At 43.7% G+C, this 12,762-nt stretch overlaps 1 protein-coding gene across 1 annotated transcript in view; it reads right to left on the reverse strand.

Annotated features, from left to right (window-relative positions):
• Positions 1–12,762, reverse strand: part of CFAP54 (cilia and flagella associated protein 54) — a 272,916-nt gene that overhangs the window by 193,908 nt on the left and 66,246 nt on the right. Inside the window, exons 22-25 of the mRNA XM_061582731.1 lie at positions 11,083–11,175; positions 8,006–8,191; positions 5,888–6,024; positions 4,555–4,702 (exon numbers count right to left, since the gene is read on the reverse strand). Of these exons, the coding sequence (XP_061438715.1) occupies positions 4,555–4,702; positions 5,888–6,024; positions 8,006–8,191; positions 11,083–11,175 (564 nt within the window). The remainder of the gene's footprint in view (positions 1–4,554; positions 4,703–5,887; positions 6,025–8,005; positions 8,192–11,082; positions 11,176–12,762) is intronic.

Consider the following 12,762-nt stretch of genomic DNA (forward strand, 5'->3'; position numbering starts at 1 on the left):
TACACAAAACAGTCAGAGAGCATTGAGAGTTTAAATTCTAAAAAGAGGGGGGGGGAACCCAGAGCCCTTTTGGACTTTTTTCTGTCAAGAGTTCTCATAATCTGTTGAAATTCATTAAAAATCAGCCATGTTCACACAGTACCTGTAATCCTATTACTGACCTTGCCCCATACTCTGACTTTCATCTTCTGCAGTTTAAAAGTTAAAAAAAATGCCTGGCTGATTTTTAATTAATTTAAGGAATTTTGGCTTGAAATCAATGATGGAGTCAGGTATGCTCAGTAAGAACCAACTGTCAGTGTTGTAAAAGCCAGATTCACAGCTGCTGGGCTTGCCTAATCAGGGTGCCACACCCACACCAGACTTTGATTTCACTTGAGACAGTCATGGCTTCCCCCAGAGAATCCTGGGAAGTGTCGTTTGTGAAGGGTGTTGAGAGAAGACTCCTATTGCCCTGACAGAGCTCCAGTGGCCAGACTGGTTTAACAGTCAGCCACTCTGATTGAAGGTCTGTGAGGGGAATAGGGCGTCTCCTAGCAACTCTCAGCACCCTTCACTAACTACACTTCCCAGGATTCTTTGAGAGAAGTCATGACTGTCCAAAGTGAAATAAAGGCCTGGTGTGGATGTGGCCAGGGACAGTTTTGGTTCAAATTTGGGTGGGAGGCTACATGTGCCTGCTGTAGAATAAAAAGGTGGGGGAAACGCTGAAAAGCAATGATACTGTTCACAATGTTTTCCTTTTGGAAAGGAAAGGGGCTTATCCACTGCCCAGTGCCCACCCATCCGATCTCCTCCCCTCCCTCTCCTCATACCCTCCCTGCCCCTCCCCCGGGTCAGTGTTGGACTACAACCTGGGAGACCAGGATTCAAATTCCCACAAAGCCATGAAGCTCACTGGGTGACCTTGGACCAGTCACTGCCTCTCAGCCTCAGAGGAAGGCAATAGTAAAACCATGTCTGAATACCGTTTACCATGAAAACCCTATTCATAGGGTCGCCATAAGTCAGGATCAACTTGAAGGTAGTCCATTTCCATTTTAAAACATGATTGCACAGAAAGAAGTCCCACTGAACTCAAAAAGTATGCAAATGATCAAATTCACTCTGCCGTCTCCTCCCTCCTATTCCCTCCCTCTTGCCCCTTCCCTCCCCCTTCCTTTACCCCTCCATCCCCATCCTCTTCCAATCCCCTCCTTCCCCTTCCTCCTCCTCTCCCTACCCTTCCTTCTCCCCATGGTCAGTTTTACCAATCTTTAGCATGATTGCACGGGAGTAAATACCATTGAACTCTATAAGCATACAAATGATCAAACCTGCCCTCCTCCTTCCTTGCCCCCCTCCAATCTGCTCCTTCCACTTCCCCCTACTCCTACTCCTCCCCCATGGTCAGTTTTACCTATCCTAACCATGACTGCACAGGAATAAATCCCATTGAACTCAATAAGCATGCAAATGGTCAGACGTGCCTTTCCCCCCTTCCCCTCTCCTCTCCCTTCCTCCTCCCCTCCCCTCTTCCTTCTTCCTCCTTCACGCTTCCTTTTTTCTCCTCCTCTGCCCACTCCAGCCCTCCCTCCCTCCCCCCCAGTCAGTTTTATCTTTCCTAAGCATTATTGCACAGGAGTAAATCACACTGAACTCAATAAACATGCAAATGATCAAACCTGTCCTTCTCCGCCCCTGCCTGCTCCCATCCCCCTCCTCCTCCTCCTCCTCCCCATCCTCTGTGGTCAGTTTCACCTATCCTAAGCATGATTTCAGGGGAGTAAATCCCACTGAACTCAATAAGCATACAAATAATCAATCCATTCTCAGGAAACTTGCTCAGGATCCCATTTCTTACCTCCCGGATTAAAAAGCAGAGAAATTCACTAATAGGCAAAAAAACCTTGTGGTTTAAGAATGTACCTATAGCCCACAGATATTTCTATCAAACTTTTAAAAGCAGTGAAATTGGGAAGCTATAGTGAATGCACCAGGGGAGCAGGAGACCTCACCTCCTCTCGGAGATATTGGACTGCCCTACAAATTTGTAAAAATACAAACACACTTTGACTTGGTCTTTCACAGTCCAATCCACTTCCTGTATAGCTTGGAAGAATTTGGTAACATATGTCTCTGAGCATATGGTGAGTGGTGGCAACACTTGCAATCAGCCCAAACAACAGAATCAAGACATGTGCTGTGCTGATCTTGTTTTAGCAGGGAGGAAGCAACATTATTAAGATAGTTGATATAGTTCAGATGGTCACTTTAAATATGTCTGATTTACTTTGCATTTTAGTGAAGTTTCCTATAAGAATTTTTTTTTGTTTCTATTTCTGTGAATATGTGAAGTACAGCAACACTTTGCAAAATTTACACTAAAAACAACTCCAAACATAATAATGGCACTGACTTCTGCAGAATAGTCTCCAGTGGACCTCAGGAGTGTGTCAATTTGCACAAGATAAAACAGTGGGAGGTGAAACATATTCTAGCAAAATTCTAGGTGTGCTCTATGTTTTTAATTGAACGTGCCCACCTTGCCTTAAATGAAGTGGTTTAAACATAGCAGTCTGAAAACATGCATCCTCTTTTTTTCAACAGCTAGAGTCATTGCTGAAGTTGCAACATATTGTAAGTCTGATTTTACATCAAACTGCAGTTTCAGATTCAACTGTTAAATGCACCCAAAATAAAAATAGAGCATAACCTCCAATTTGAAACACAAAAGGCTATCTTCACCATCATATGACATTGACCAACAAAAAGGCTTTGACATTATTAAAAATAAATTTGACACAGATTTCTAGGATGAATAATGAAGGAAATAAAATTTTCTAGATTAGATTCTCTGTAGAAACATTAGTAACACAGGAAAGAAGCAACGTAAGAAGAACACCAACAAACACACAAAAATATAATTCTCCATCTTTGGAGATGGCAGGTATTGCCACCACTCACCATATGCTCAGAGGCACATGTTACCCAATTATTCCAAGCTATACAGGAAGTGGATTGGACTGTGAAAGACCAACCCAAATGGTGTTTGCATTTTGACAAATTTGTAGAGCAGTCCAATATCTCAGAGACGAGGTCAGGTCTCCTGCTCCCCTGGTGCATTCACTATAGCTGCCCAATTTCCCTGCTTTTTAAAGTTTGATAGAAATATCTGTGGGTTATAGGTACGTTCTTAAACCACAAGGTTTTTTGCCTATTAGTGAATAGCTTTTCAATCAACAGAGACATGGCTAGCCCAACAAAAATGTGGTTGAAAAAGCCTTACAGAGTAGTAAAATCTTAATAAGTTTTTTTCACACAAAAGGTGGCAATTTCAGACCTCCAGCACTTGAGGTTCTTAAGGCTAAATCCTCAGCCCAATTACTGTCTTGGATTCTCAAGTTTGGGCTGACACTTGGTTAAGATAATTGGAATCTGTTGAGTCCAAATTTGTTAAGACAATTTTTTTCTGCCCCATGCTGTGTTCCTAATATCTTATTATGAATGGAAGCTTGGCTTGCCTCTATTATTTTTCAGGCTTGGCTGAAGATATTCAATTTTTGTTTGCAGTTAAAATTAACACCCACTGGTTTGCTCCCCCTAGTTCTGTATGACTCTCATGACAGCAGCTGGATGAAGGCCATTATCTTAAGGCGCTACTATTTTGGTTTATCCCCACAATAGTTACTAATCTTAGAGTTTAATAAAGCAAGAGATTTAATTAGACAGTGCATCTATGACATTGAACAGCAGAATAATTTAGCTGCTATAAGAAAATTTTGCCTATAGTATAACAGCTTCCCACTTAGCTCTCTTACTACATCAGCACCTTATTTGTAAAACCTAATAATCCTTAAACATAGAAGAGCTTTTACTAGAGCAAGATTGAATATACTACCATCAGCTCTATTAGAAGGGCATTTTGAAAGAATATCATTGCAAACTTGTGCATCCCCATACGGAGGGGGCAGTGTTGAAACAGTAGCCCATGTATTGCTGTTTTGCTCTTTCTATAGAGATCTGAGAAGGGAGCTGATTACCCCAATGTTTTTATTTTTTCCAGGGCACTCAACTAATTTTTATGTGACTTTTCTTCTTGCACACCAAGAGCAGATGGTGACAGCAAAGTCTGCAAAAATTTTAACAGGTGCCATTAGATCTATTGCACCTCGAGTTTTAATCTGATATAGTTTTTCCTCAGTTTTATTTGTTAATTGTTTTATGCAGATGGATTCTGTATACATTAATTTTATTGGCTGGCATCTCATGTAAATGCTAGAATTTTAGTTGGGTAATTTGATCAAGCTATTTATCTGGTTTCTATTTTCTCTATGTATTCCAAATGCAATGGCTTGTGGCAAATGCAAATAAAGGACTTTGAAAACATTGCTTATCTTTCAATATCAACAGAAGTTCTATCATGGAAAAGGCAAATTCAGTGTGAAAACTGAAACCTGGGAAATTCAGCTCAACCTTAAATTTGTACAGGGAAGTGCATGTTTGTATTTTAAAACATGAGACATAAAAAGAATGAAGTTGAACCCAAAGTTATTAATGTTACACCACACATACCTGTCTACTATATCTTAGCTCATTGAAACAAACAGAATCACAGAAGAGAGCTCCTTCAATCACACTGATGTCACTGATAATAAAAATGCTCCTGATGAACAGGTATAAGAGGTTTGGAGACGCCCGAGATAAAGCTTCAGGAATTAATCTACAAAATATATTAAAAAAACACACAGTATGAGATATATATATATATATATATAACACAGTAATGAAGAGAAATAACAGAGAAACTAGCTATGATACTTTACACTATAATATTTTACTAGTTTTGGCAAACCGTTTGTTGGCACCCAACAAATTCCCCAGTCCTGCTCCCTCACACAGCACATCCTCACCCATACCACATCCCCATTCAGTATAATGTTGCTCCTATACATCGCTTAGAAACTATGGTTATTAAGTGGCACATAAATACTTGAAATAAATAATACAGTATATGGTGATCATGGATGTTGCCAGTGCAGTAGTATAAAGGGGAGCTAGCTGTGAGCAGCAGGTCACCATCCAGCTGGCTAAGTCCAGTAGGGTTGCCCCTTTGGGAAGTGACATGGGGATGAGAGCATGAACCCCTGACATGTTTGTCAGGAGTTCCTTTCCCTTAACAAGAGAAGGCAGAGATGAACCAGAGTGAAACTACATTTGGGTTTTAAGTGAGACAGGACCTGGGTGCTGGGGGGAAAGGTGGTATGGAGTTGAAGCATCATCATCATCATTATTATGAAGTTGCTCTATACAAAAAAGTGTCTCAACGTTACTTGACAAAATACATCACATAAAAACAATTTTAAATCCAGAAACATTTAAAAACGAGCAATACAAAATACATAATGTTTGCCATGCTGGGCTCCTTTTGAAGTAAGAATTGGATATAAATAAATAAAATAAAATAAAAGGCAAACCTAAGCCCCAGCTGATAGCAGCAGAGCAGAGTGAGAGATCAATCACTGCATCCAAAGCTGAGGTGGTTTGCACCATCCAGGGCAGAAAGTGAGTGGGTGATTTGTGCATCATTTTTTGTTGGGCCATCTCCAAGACTTGTGCAAGCTGGAGGCTCCAGAAACTTACCAGTGAATCCATGGCTGGCCCTGCTCTACTCCCACAATCTCCAGTCTGAGGACCTATGCCGACTACTGCCAGCAGAAACACTACTGGTGGTAGCCTGAAATCCACTGCACTTTGTATGCCTGCAACAGGGCAAGAACATCCTCTATATCCTATCCTCTTCCAGCAGTGAGGATTAGGTGGTGAGGTGTGCAGCCTTATAAACAACTTCTCTAGTTTAAAAAAATAAAAAAGATCCATTAATAATTTGAAAACTAGCTCTGATTACCTGTTCTGAGGAACAGCCAGTGTGCTGCTTACAAAAACAACCGTGGCATCAGGAATCAGCTGTACCGAGACAAAATGGTCCCAGAGTGGTTGAAATGCCTTCTTAGATAAGGCATAGTATTCAATCTGAAAAGCAGACTAAAAAAAAAAGAACAAAATGAGCAAAGCCTATGGACACTGATCCACACCTCTCCCCCTTTCCCCTCCTTCTCCACTACTCCTTCCGTTTTTGTTTTATTTTAGTTTGCTTCAGTAAAACACTGATAAAAAGAATTATTTCCCAATATCTCTTATATGTATATTTGAAATTGCATTAATTAGTCCTAAAGTTGTGAACAATAATTACTTTTCTGGCTATACAAAAACTAAAGTAAATGCATCATATAAAGCAGTATTCTTCAGAACTGAAGGTGAATTTCCAAAATAGCATGAGATAATAACAAGGGGAGTACAAACCATTTTGTATATCTTACTGATCAGTTAGTGGATACATGGCCCTGCTGAGATTGCTGCAAGTGAGGACTAAACTTGTGGTGAGATAAATGAGGCCACAAATCCCAGATAGCTGTGAGTCGAAAAACACAAGCTAGATGTATACTCTGAAGCAGGCAGGGAGGGAGGTGGATTCACAAATGAATGTAGAAGCTGAGCAACAGGAAGGGTCATAGCTCAGTGGTAAAGCATCTGCCTTGCATGCAGAAGATCCCAGGTTCAATCCCTGACATTTCCAGATAGGGCTGGGAGAGACTCCTGACTGAAACCCTAGAGAGCTGCTGCCAGTCAGTGTAGATAATACTGAGCTAGATGGACCAACAGTATGACTCAGTATAAGGAGCTTCCTATGTTCCAGGAGGAACAAATAAGTTGAGTAAGAGTTGACCAAGAACACAGAGATGCAGAAGATGTAGAAACTTGGCAGGTATGTTCCATGAGGTTTCTGTGTTCAGGAGACATGAACAATGTAGTAAATTTTGATAAAGGTGTGATTTCCTAAAGAGAAATACTGATATATACTGTACTATAATAACTATAAAGCAAGGTCACTAGATCTGGTCAGTAGGCCAGATCCTTACCTCCCCCATCCCCATTGGCCATGTTTGATAAGTGGCAGTATGCTTCTGAATACCAGTTGCTGGAAACTATGGGGAGGGCAGTGCTCTTGCATTCAGGTCCTGCTTGTAGGTTTCCCGTGGGCATTTGGTTGGCCACTGTGAGAACAAGATGCTGGACTAGATGGGCTGCTGGTCTTATCTAGCATGCTCTTTTTATGTCTGTGAGTCACCTGATCTCACAATGACATCAAGCGACCCATTTTTGCCCATATACTGTACTTTGCAAGGCTAGATAATCTGCTGACTGGATGGACTTGCTTTGTGATGTGCCCAAGGGCTTCCAAGAACATCTTTTCACCTGGAGAAGAAGTCAGATAGACTTCTTCCATCATCTCTGCACCCCTCCTCCAGCTGCTACCCACTCTCCTCCTCTAAGTAGAGTCCTTTTGTCCTTAGGAGGGGGGAAGGGGAAGGGCAGCAGTTGAGGAAGGGCAAAACTGCACAATTCTAGCACTACTGAACACTCGAAAAGCCCCACTGAGTGTTTCTGAATAGTCAGCATTAATGCTCAAAGGCTGCAATGCATATTCCAGGTGAGCAAAACCCTACTCACCCACACCTAGTTCAGACATTCTATTTCTTGTCTATTCAAATCATCTCACCTTGTCCCAGCTAAGTATTACAACTCCAATGTGCAATCTCAGGCAATGACTGGTAACAGCTTTTGTTATCACATTGATTCCATAAGAACACTTATTCAGGAATAACTTGCGTGGACAAAAAGTAATTCTCAACAAACCTCAAGGTGAAATTTAAGAAACTAAACTATCACATGTCCACTATTATCTTCACTCTTGGAGATAATAGATATTGAGGTAGGGAGTTATTGAGATCACAGGAAAACAGGGATAGGTGTGGTTGAAGGATTCCACAGTATTCTTTTCAGGCCCCGAATTTCATACGAATATCTGGTTTTTTTATTCCCAAAATAGCAAGGAGAGAGATGAGATGTAGAAACATTTCAAACCAAAAGGAAAATGATGGGGGGGGATATGGATAAATGCTACCTGAATTAGGTATGCTCGGACAGTAGCAGCAGAAAGAGGAGAATATGCAAGAATTGGCTTAGTTGTTTCTCCAATGCAGTCACCAATAAGTTTTCCATCTGAGTCATATGCTGCAACTGCAAATATATACTTCTGGTTGGGCTCTAAATCCTCTACTTCTAAGATGCAAGTTTCATTAAATGATACCTGAAAATAAATAATAACTTCAATCACACCAATAAACAAAGAGCGCTATGGTAATTCACACCAAGACAAATAGTACCAACTGCCTACATAGCGCTACTGTTATGGGAATAACTTTAAAACCTAGTCATAAATCTCCTAAAAATATGTGTAGGTTACACATTTAACCAAAGAACCACTAAATGACAACTTCACTGGATTTGCTTTTCTACTTCCTCATTGCCACTCTCAGGTCTTCTAACCCTAAAACAGAAGTAAACAAAAGTTTGCCTATCAGGCATGCCTAACAGGGTTCTTCTTCCCATTTTATAAATTTTATTCTCTGCAGTTACTCTAATTAGTAAGTGAACCATGATACTTCAATTTGAGAGAGGGAAAATGTTCCTTAGGGCCTGCAGTCCCTATATAAGCTTGGGGGTTCTCCTAGAATCATCTCTGTCACTTGAGGCTCAGGTAGCCTCAGCGGCACAGAGTGCCTTCTACCAACTTCAGTTGGTGGCCCAGCTACGTCCCTATCTGGACAGGGATAACCTGGCTTCACTTGTCCATGCTTTGGTAACCTCCAAGTTAGATTATTGCAATGCGTTCTACATGGGGCTGCCTTTGAAGACAGTTCAGAAACTGCAGCTTGGGCAAAATGCAGCAGCCAGATTGGTAACAGGGACCAGACGGTTTGAACATATAAAACCGATTCTGGCCCAATTGCATTGGCTGCCTGTATGTTTCCGAGCTCGATTCAAGGTGCTGGTTTTAACCTATAAAGTCTCACACGGCTTGGGATCACAATACCTGATGGAACACCCCTCCCGACACGAACCCACGTGTACACTATGCTCAACATCAAAAGCCCTCCTTCAGGTGCCTACTCCGAGGGAAGCTGGCAACAAGGGAAAGGGCCTTTTCAGTGGTGGCCCCCAAATTATGGAATGATCTCCCTGATGAGATGTGCCTGGCACTAACACTATTATCTTTTCGGTGCCAGGTCAAGACTTTCCTCTTCTCCCAGGCATTTTAGCATGTGTTTTTAAATTGCTTTTTTAAAATTTGTATATTTGTTGTTAATGTTTTTAATTGTTGTAAACCGCCCAGAGAGCTTCGGCTATAGGGCGGTATATAAATGCAATAAATAAATAAATAAATAATAAAGAAATAAAGTCAGCATCCAGATCCAGATTAGGAACCACATTAGCAACCATCACATCTGAACACCTATATACAATCAACTTGCTGCCATTAATCCTTAATATACTTCAATCATCAGGAATATTATGGCCTGATGTCAGGTCCCAGCTAGGGGAGTCCTCATCAGAAGAAGACCAGGAGGCTCTAACCTTGGCTCAAGCTCCATCTGAGGGTAAGGAGCCAGGGTCCTATAATGAGGCCCAGGACAAGCCGTCAGCACCCAGGGCAAATTCAGCTTCTGACATAGAGGCTGAACAGCCCCCAAGGCTAAGGGAGAGGCATTGCCTCAAACACCAGATGGAGACCCAGCACATCCAGAGGTGTGCCCAACTATAGGCCCTGGCTCCTCGGGAATAGAGGACTCCTCAGGAGTAAAGGTCTAACTACAGGGAATTAATGGAAGTCAGCTAAGGTTTGGGGTGTGGTTCAGTAGCTCTAGCATTAAAATTCCAGTGCTATGCTGGAAGAGCTGGTGGAACAATGTCTATACACCAGCTCTGTACCTGATCTGTCTATGGAGTAATGGTTGCTGCCTGACAGCAGCCCTGATGTCAAACTACTCTGGATCTACCTTTTGCCTTGCCCCTGACCTGTGTTCAGGGCCGGCACCAAAGGGCAGCCAGGTTGGGCCTCTGCAGCCCAGAGGGCCCCCTGAAGGGCCCCTCCTTAGGATGTGGGAGTAGCACTCCCCTTCTGTGATCCTCGGCAGAGTTGACTCCTGGCCCACTGACCCTGCTGCAGATTGCAGAGACAGAGCTCCCAGCCCCCACCCCTACAGACTGTATGGACCTGCAGCGCCCGCCGCTCCACCTACCTCTCCTCCCTTTTTGTGAATGTGCTGCAAGCGCAGCTGCCATCAACCAAGATGGCAGCAGAGGCTTCTCTAAGGGGCTAATGCCCCTACTGCCATCTTGATTGATGAAAGGCACGTGCACGCAGCGGTAACGCAGCTGAAGCTCTGCTCACGGCCGGAGTTCAATTCCAACGGAAGGAGGAAGTCGAATCTCCAGTAAAAGGGGTCGGGGTCCACTCAGCCATCCATCCATGGTCGGTAAAATGAGTACCCGGCATATGCTGGGGGGTAAACAAAGGCCGGGGAAGGAACTGGCAATCCCACCCCATATATACGGTCTGCCTAGTAAACGTCGCAAGAGATCACCCTAAGAGTCGGAAACAACTCGCACTATAAGTGCAGGGACACCTTTACCTTTTGAAAAGCCACTGCTGGCAGTAAATTTAGGGCCTCAAAACAGGATGTTTGGGCAGAGGCAGAGCAGAGACACCCACAGATCCACTAGAAAATGCTCCATCTCCCCTGACAGGGGACTGATTTGAGCCCCTCACCTATGTTAGCCTGGACAAAAAACCTGATTTGTCCTCATCTATGAAGTTGTAGTCATCAGTTTGTATTACCAAACTGACATAATTACTGATGCCTTCTATGTCTAATGAAGTATAGTGAATTTTATTTTCAGATCTCAGTAGATTAGAATAATAGCTGCTGATGTCACAAATCCTCAAAAGCTTAAGGGAAGTAGGGAGAAGTCAAGCTATTAAAGCGGGCTAAGGTTGCAGGTTCCACAAATATAGTCTATGATGTTTTTATCCCTCTCAGTTTTCAGGCAGTACATCTCCTGCTTACACTAGCAATGCAGTTTAGAAGCAGTCAGACAGACAGGCTCACAGAGGACTATTATTATAGAAGACCTTACCACTTCTGCTGTGTTCTTAAGATTATAATGATTTAACCGGACTTTTGGATTACATCCTTTGGCTACACATCCAAAAATACTGTACCATGAAACCTTCAAAAAGGAAAAGACAATTGAATGAAGAACATCCAAGTAAAAATGTTTAGGATTAGATTATGAAACCTAGCAGTTAAATGGTGAATTTCTGGGAAAATATTTTCCCAGTCACTATGGGATCCTAAATAATGGGATTTTTTAATTTTAGGAAGATTTAATTTCTAAAAAGTGGTGCTATCGTGGTTGTCTGGTGTACTATACACTTACAATGTTTTAAAAAACCTTACAAGAACACAGAAAAGGATAAAAATGAATACATTGTGTCATCTAGTGATGAATGCATACTGTACAGAAATAACTGTGTCTTAGCAGGATATGCAGGGCCAGTCCCAGGCATGCTGGGGCCCTTGGGCATCAGCCTGCCCTGGGCCCTGGCACGTGCACGCATGCCCCACCTACCTACCTGGTGGGCAGAGGAGCAGGAGGTTGGGCAAGGGAGCTGGCAGGGGCAGGGGCTGAGAGCGAGCAGGAAGGCTGATGGGGGGGAGAGTGAGCGCGGGTGGGCTGGTGAGCAGCTCCCTCCCTGTGATCTGCAGCATGGAGCCTGCTGTGAAAGGGAGCACTACTCCCCCACCATAATGAGGGGCCCTTGGGACAGTGGGCGACCAGCCAGGGGGAAGGCGAGTGGGTGGGGGGGCCCTCCCTCTCTGCAATCTGCAGCAGGGAGCCTGCTGCAGAAGGGGAGCACTACTGCCCCACCACAAGGGGCCCTCAGGACGGCAGGTGAGCGAGCAAGAGGGAGGGATGGCAGGCAAACGAGAGAGCCGGCGGGGGCAGAGGGCGAGCGAGGGAGTGAGCGGGGAGCAGGGTGGAGGGTGAGCAGGGGGAGAGGGCGAGCAAGGGAGCTGGTGGGGGAAGAGGGTGAGCAAGCAAGCGGAGTGGGGGTCAGAGGGCCAGCCCGGGGGAGAGCGGGCATGGGCGGGCTGGTGAGCGGGCAGGCAGCTCTCTCCCTGTGATCTGCGGCAAAGGGGAGTGCTGGTCCCCCACCACCACGAGGGACCCTTCAGGGGGTCCTGTGGGCTGCAGGCCCTCAGCCCGGGCCCCACCTGGCTACCCTTTGGAGCCAGCCCTGAGGATATGCACAGAGTTTTTCCTGTCAATACATAAATGTATGCACAAAATAATTCACTGACAAATATTAAATGTAAAATATCTCAATGCCTTATATGCTTATATTGAAAACTGAACAAAAATTCTATCAAATAAGTAGTGAAAATGGTACTTGCATTCCTTATAATCAAGCAAAATATAATTCTGTGTAAACAGTAAATGTATCCTATGGACTCATAGAGCAGTAGCCACCAGAGTAGTTCTGTTAGTGCAAGGACGTCTGGCTGCCCAATGGAATTTCTTCTCCCTCTTACTCCCGAAAACTGGGATTTCCCCCAACCTTCTGGAGCAGATTTGGAAAGGATGCAGGGGGGTGCACGGGAAAGGAGGAGGGGAAGTTCCATTGCTCAAATGGAAATTCTTGCACTAACAGAACTACTTTGTGGGATACTACCCATAAGGAAGAATCCAACATAGTATGAGCAGACTTCTGCTCATTCAATGGGACTTCATCTTCTCCCTCCTCCAGCCTCC

Source organism: Rhineura floridana, chromosome 8, assembly GCF_030035675.1.
Source record: "Rhineura floridana isolate rRhiFlo1 chromosome 8, rRhiFlo1.hap2, whole genome shotgun sequence".
In the NCBI taxonomy this organism is placed as follows: Eukaryota; Metazoa; Chordata; class Lepidosauria; order Squamata; family Rhineuridae; genus Rhineura; species Rhineura floridana.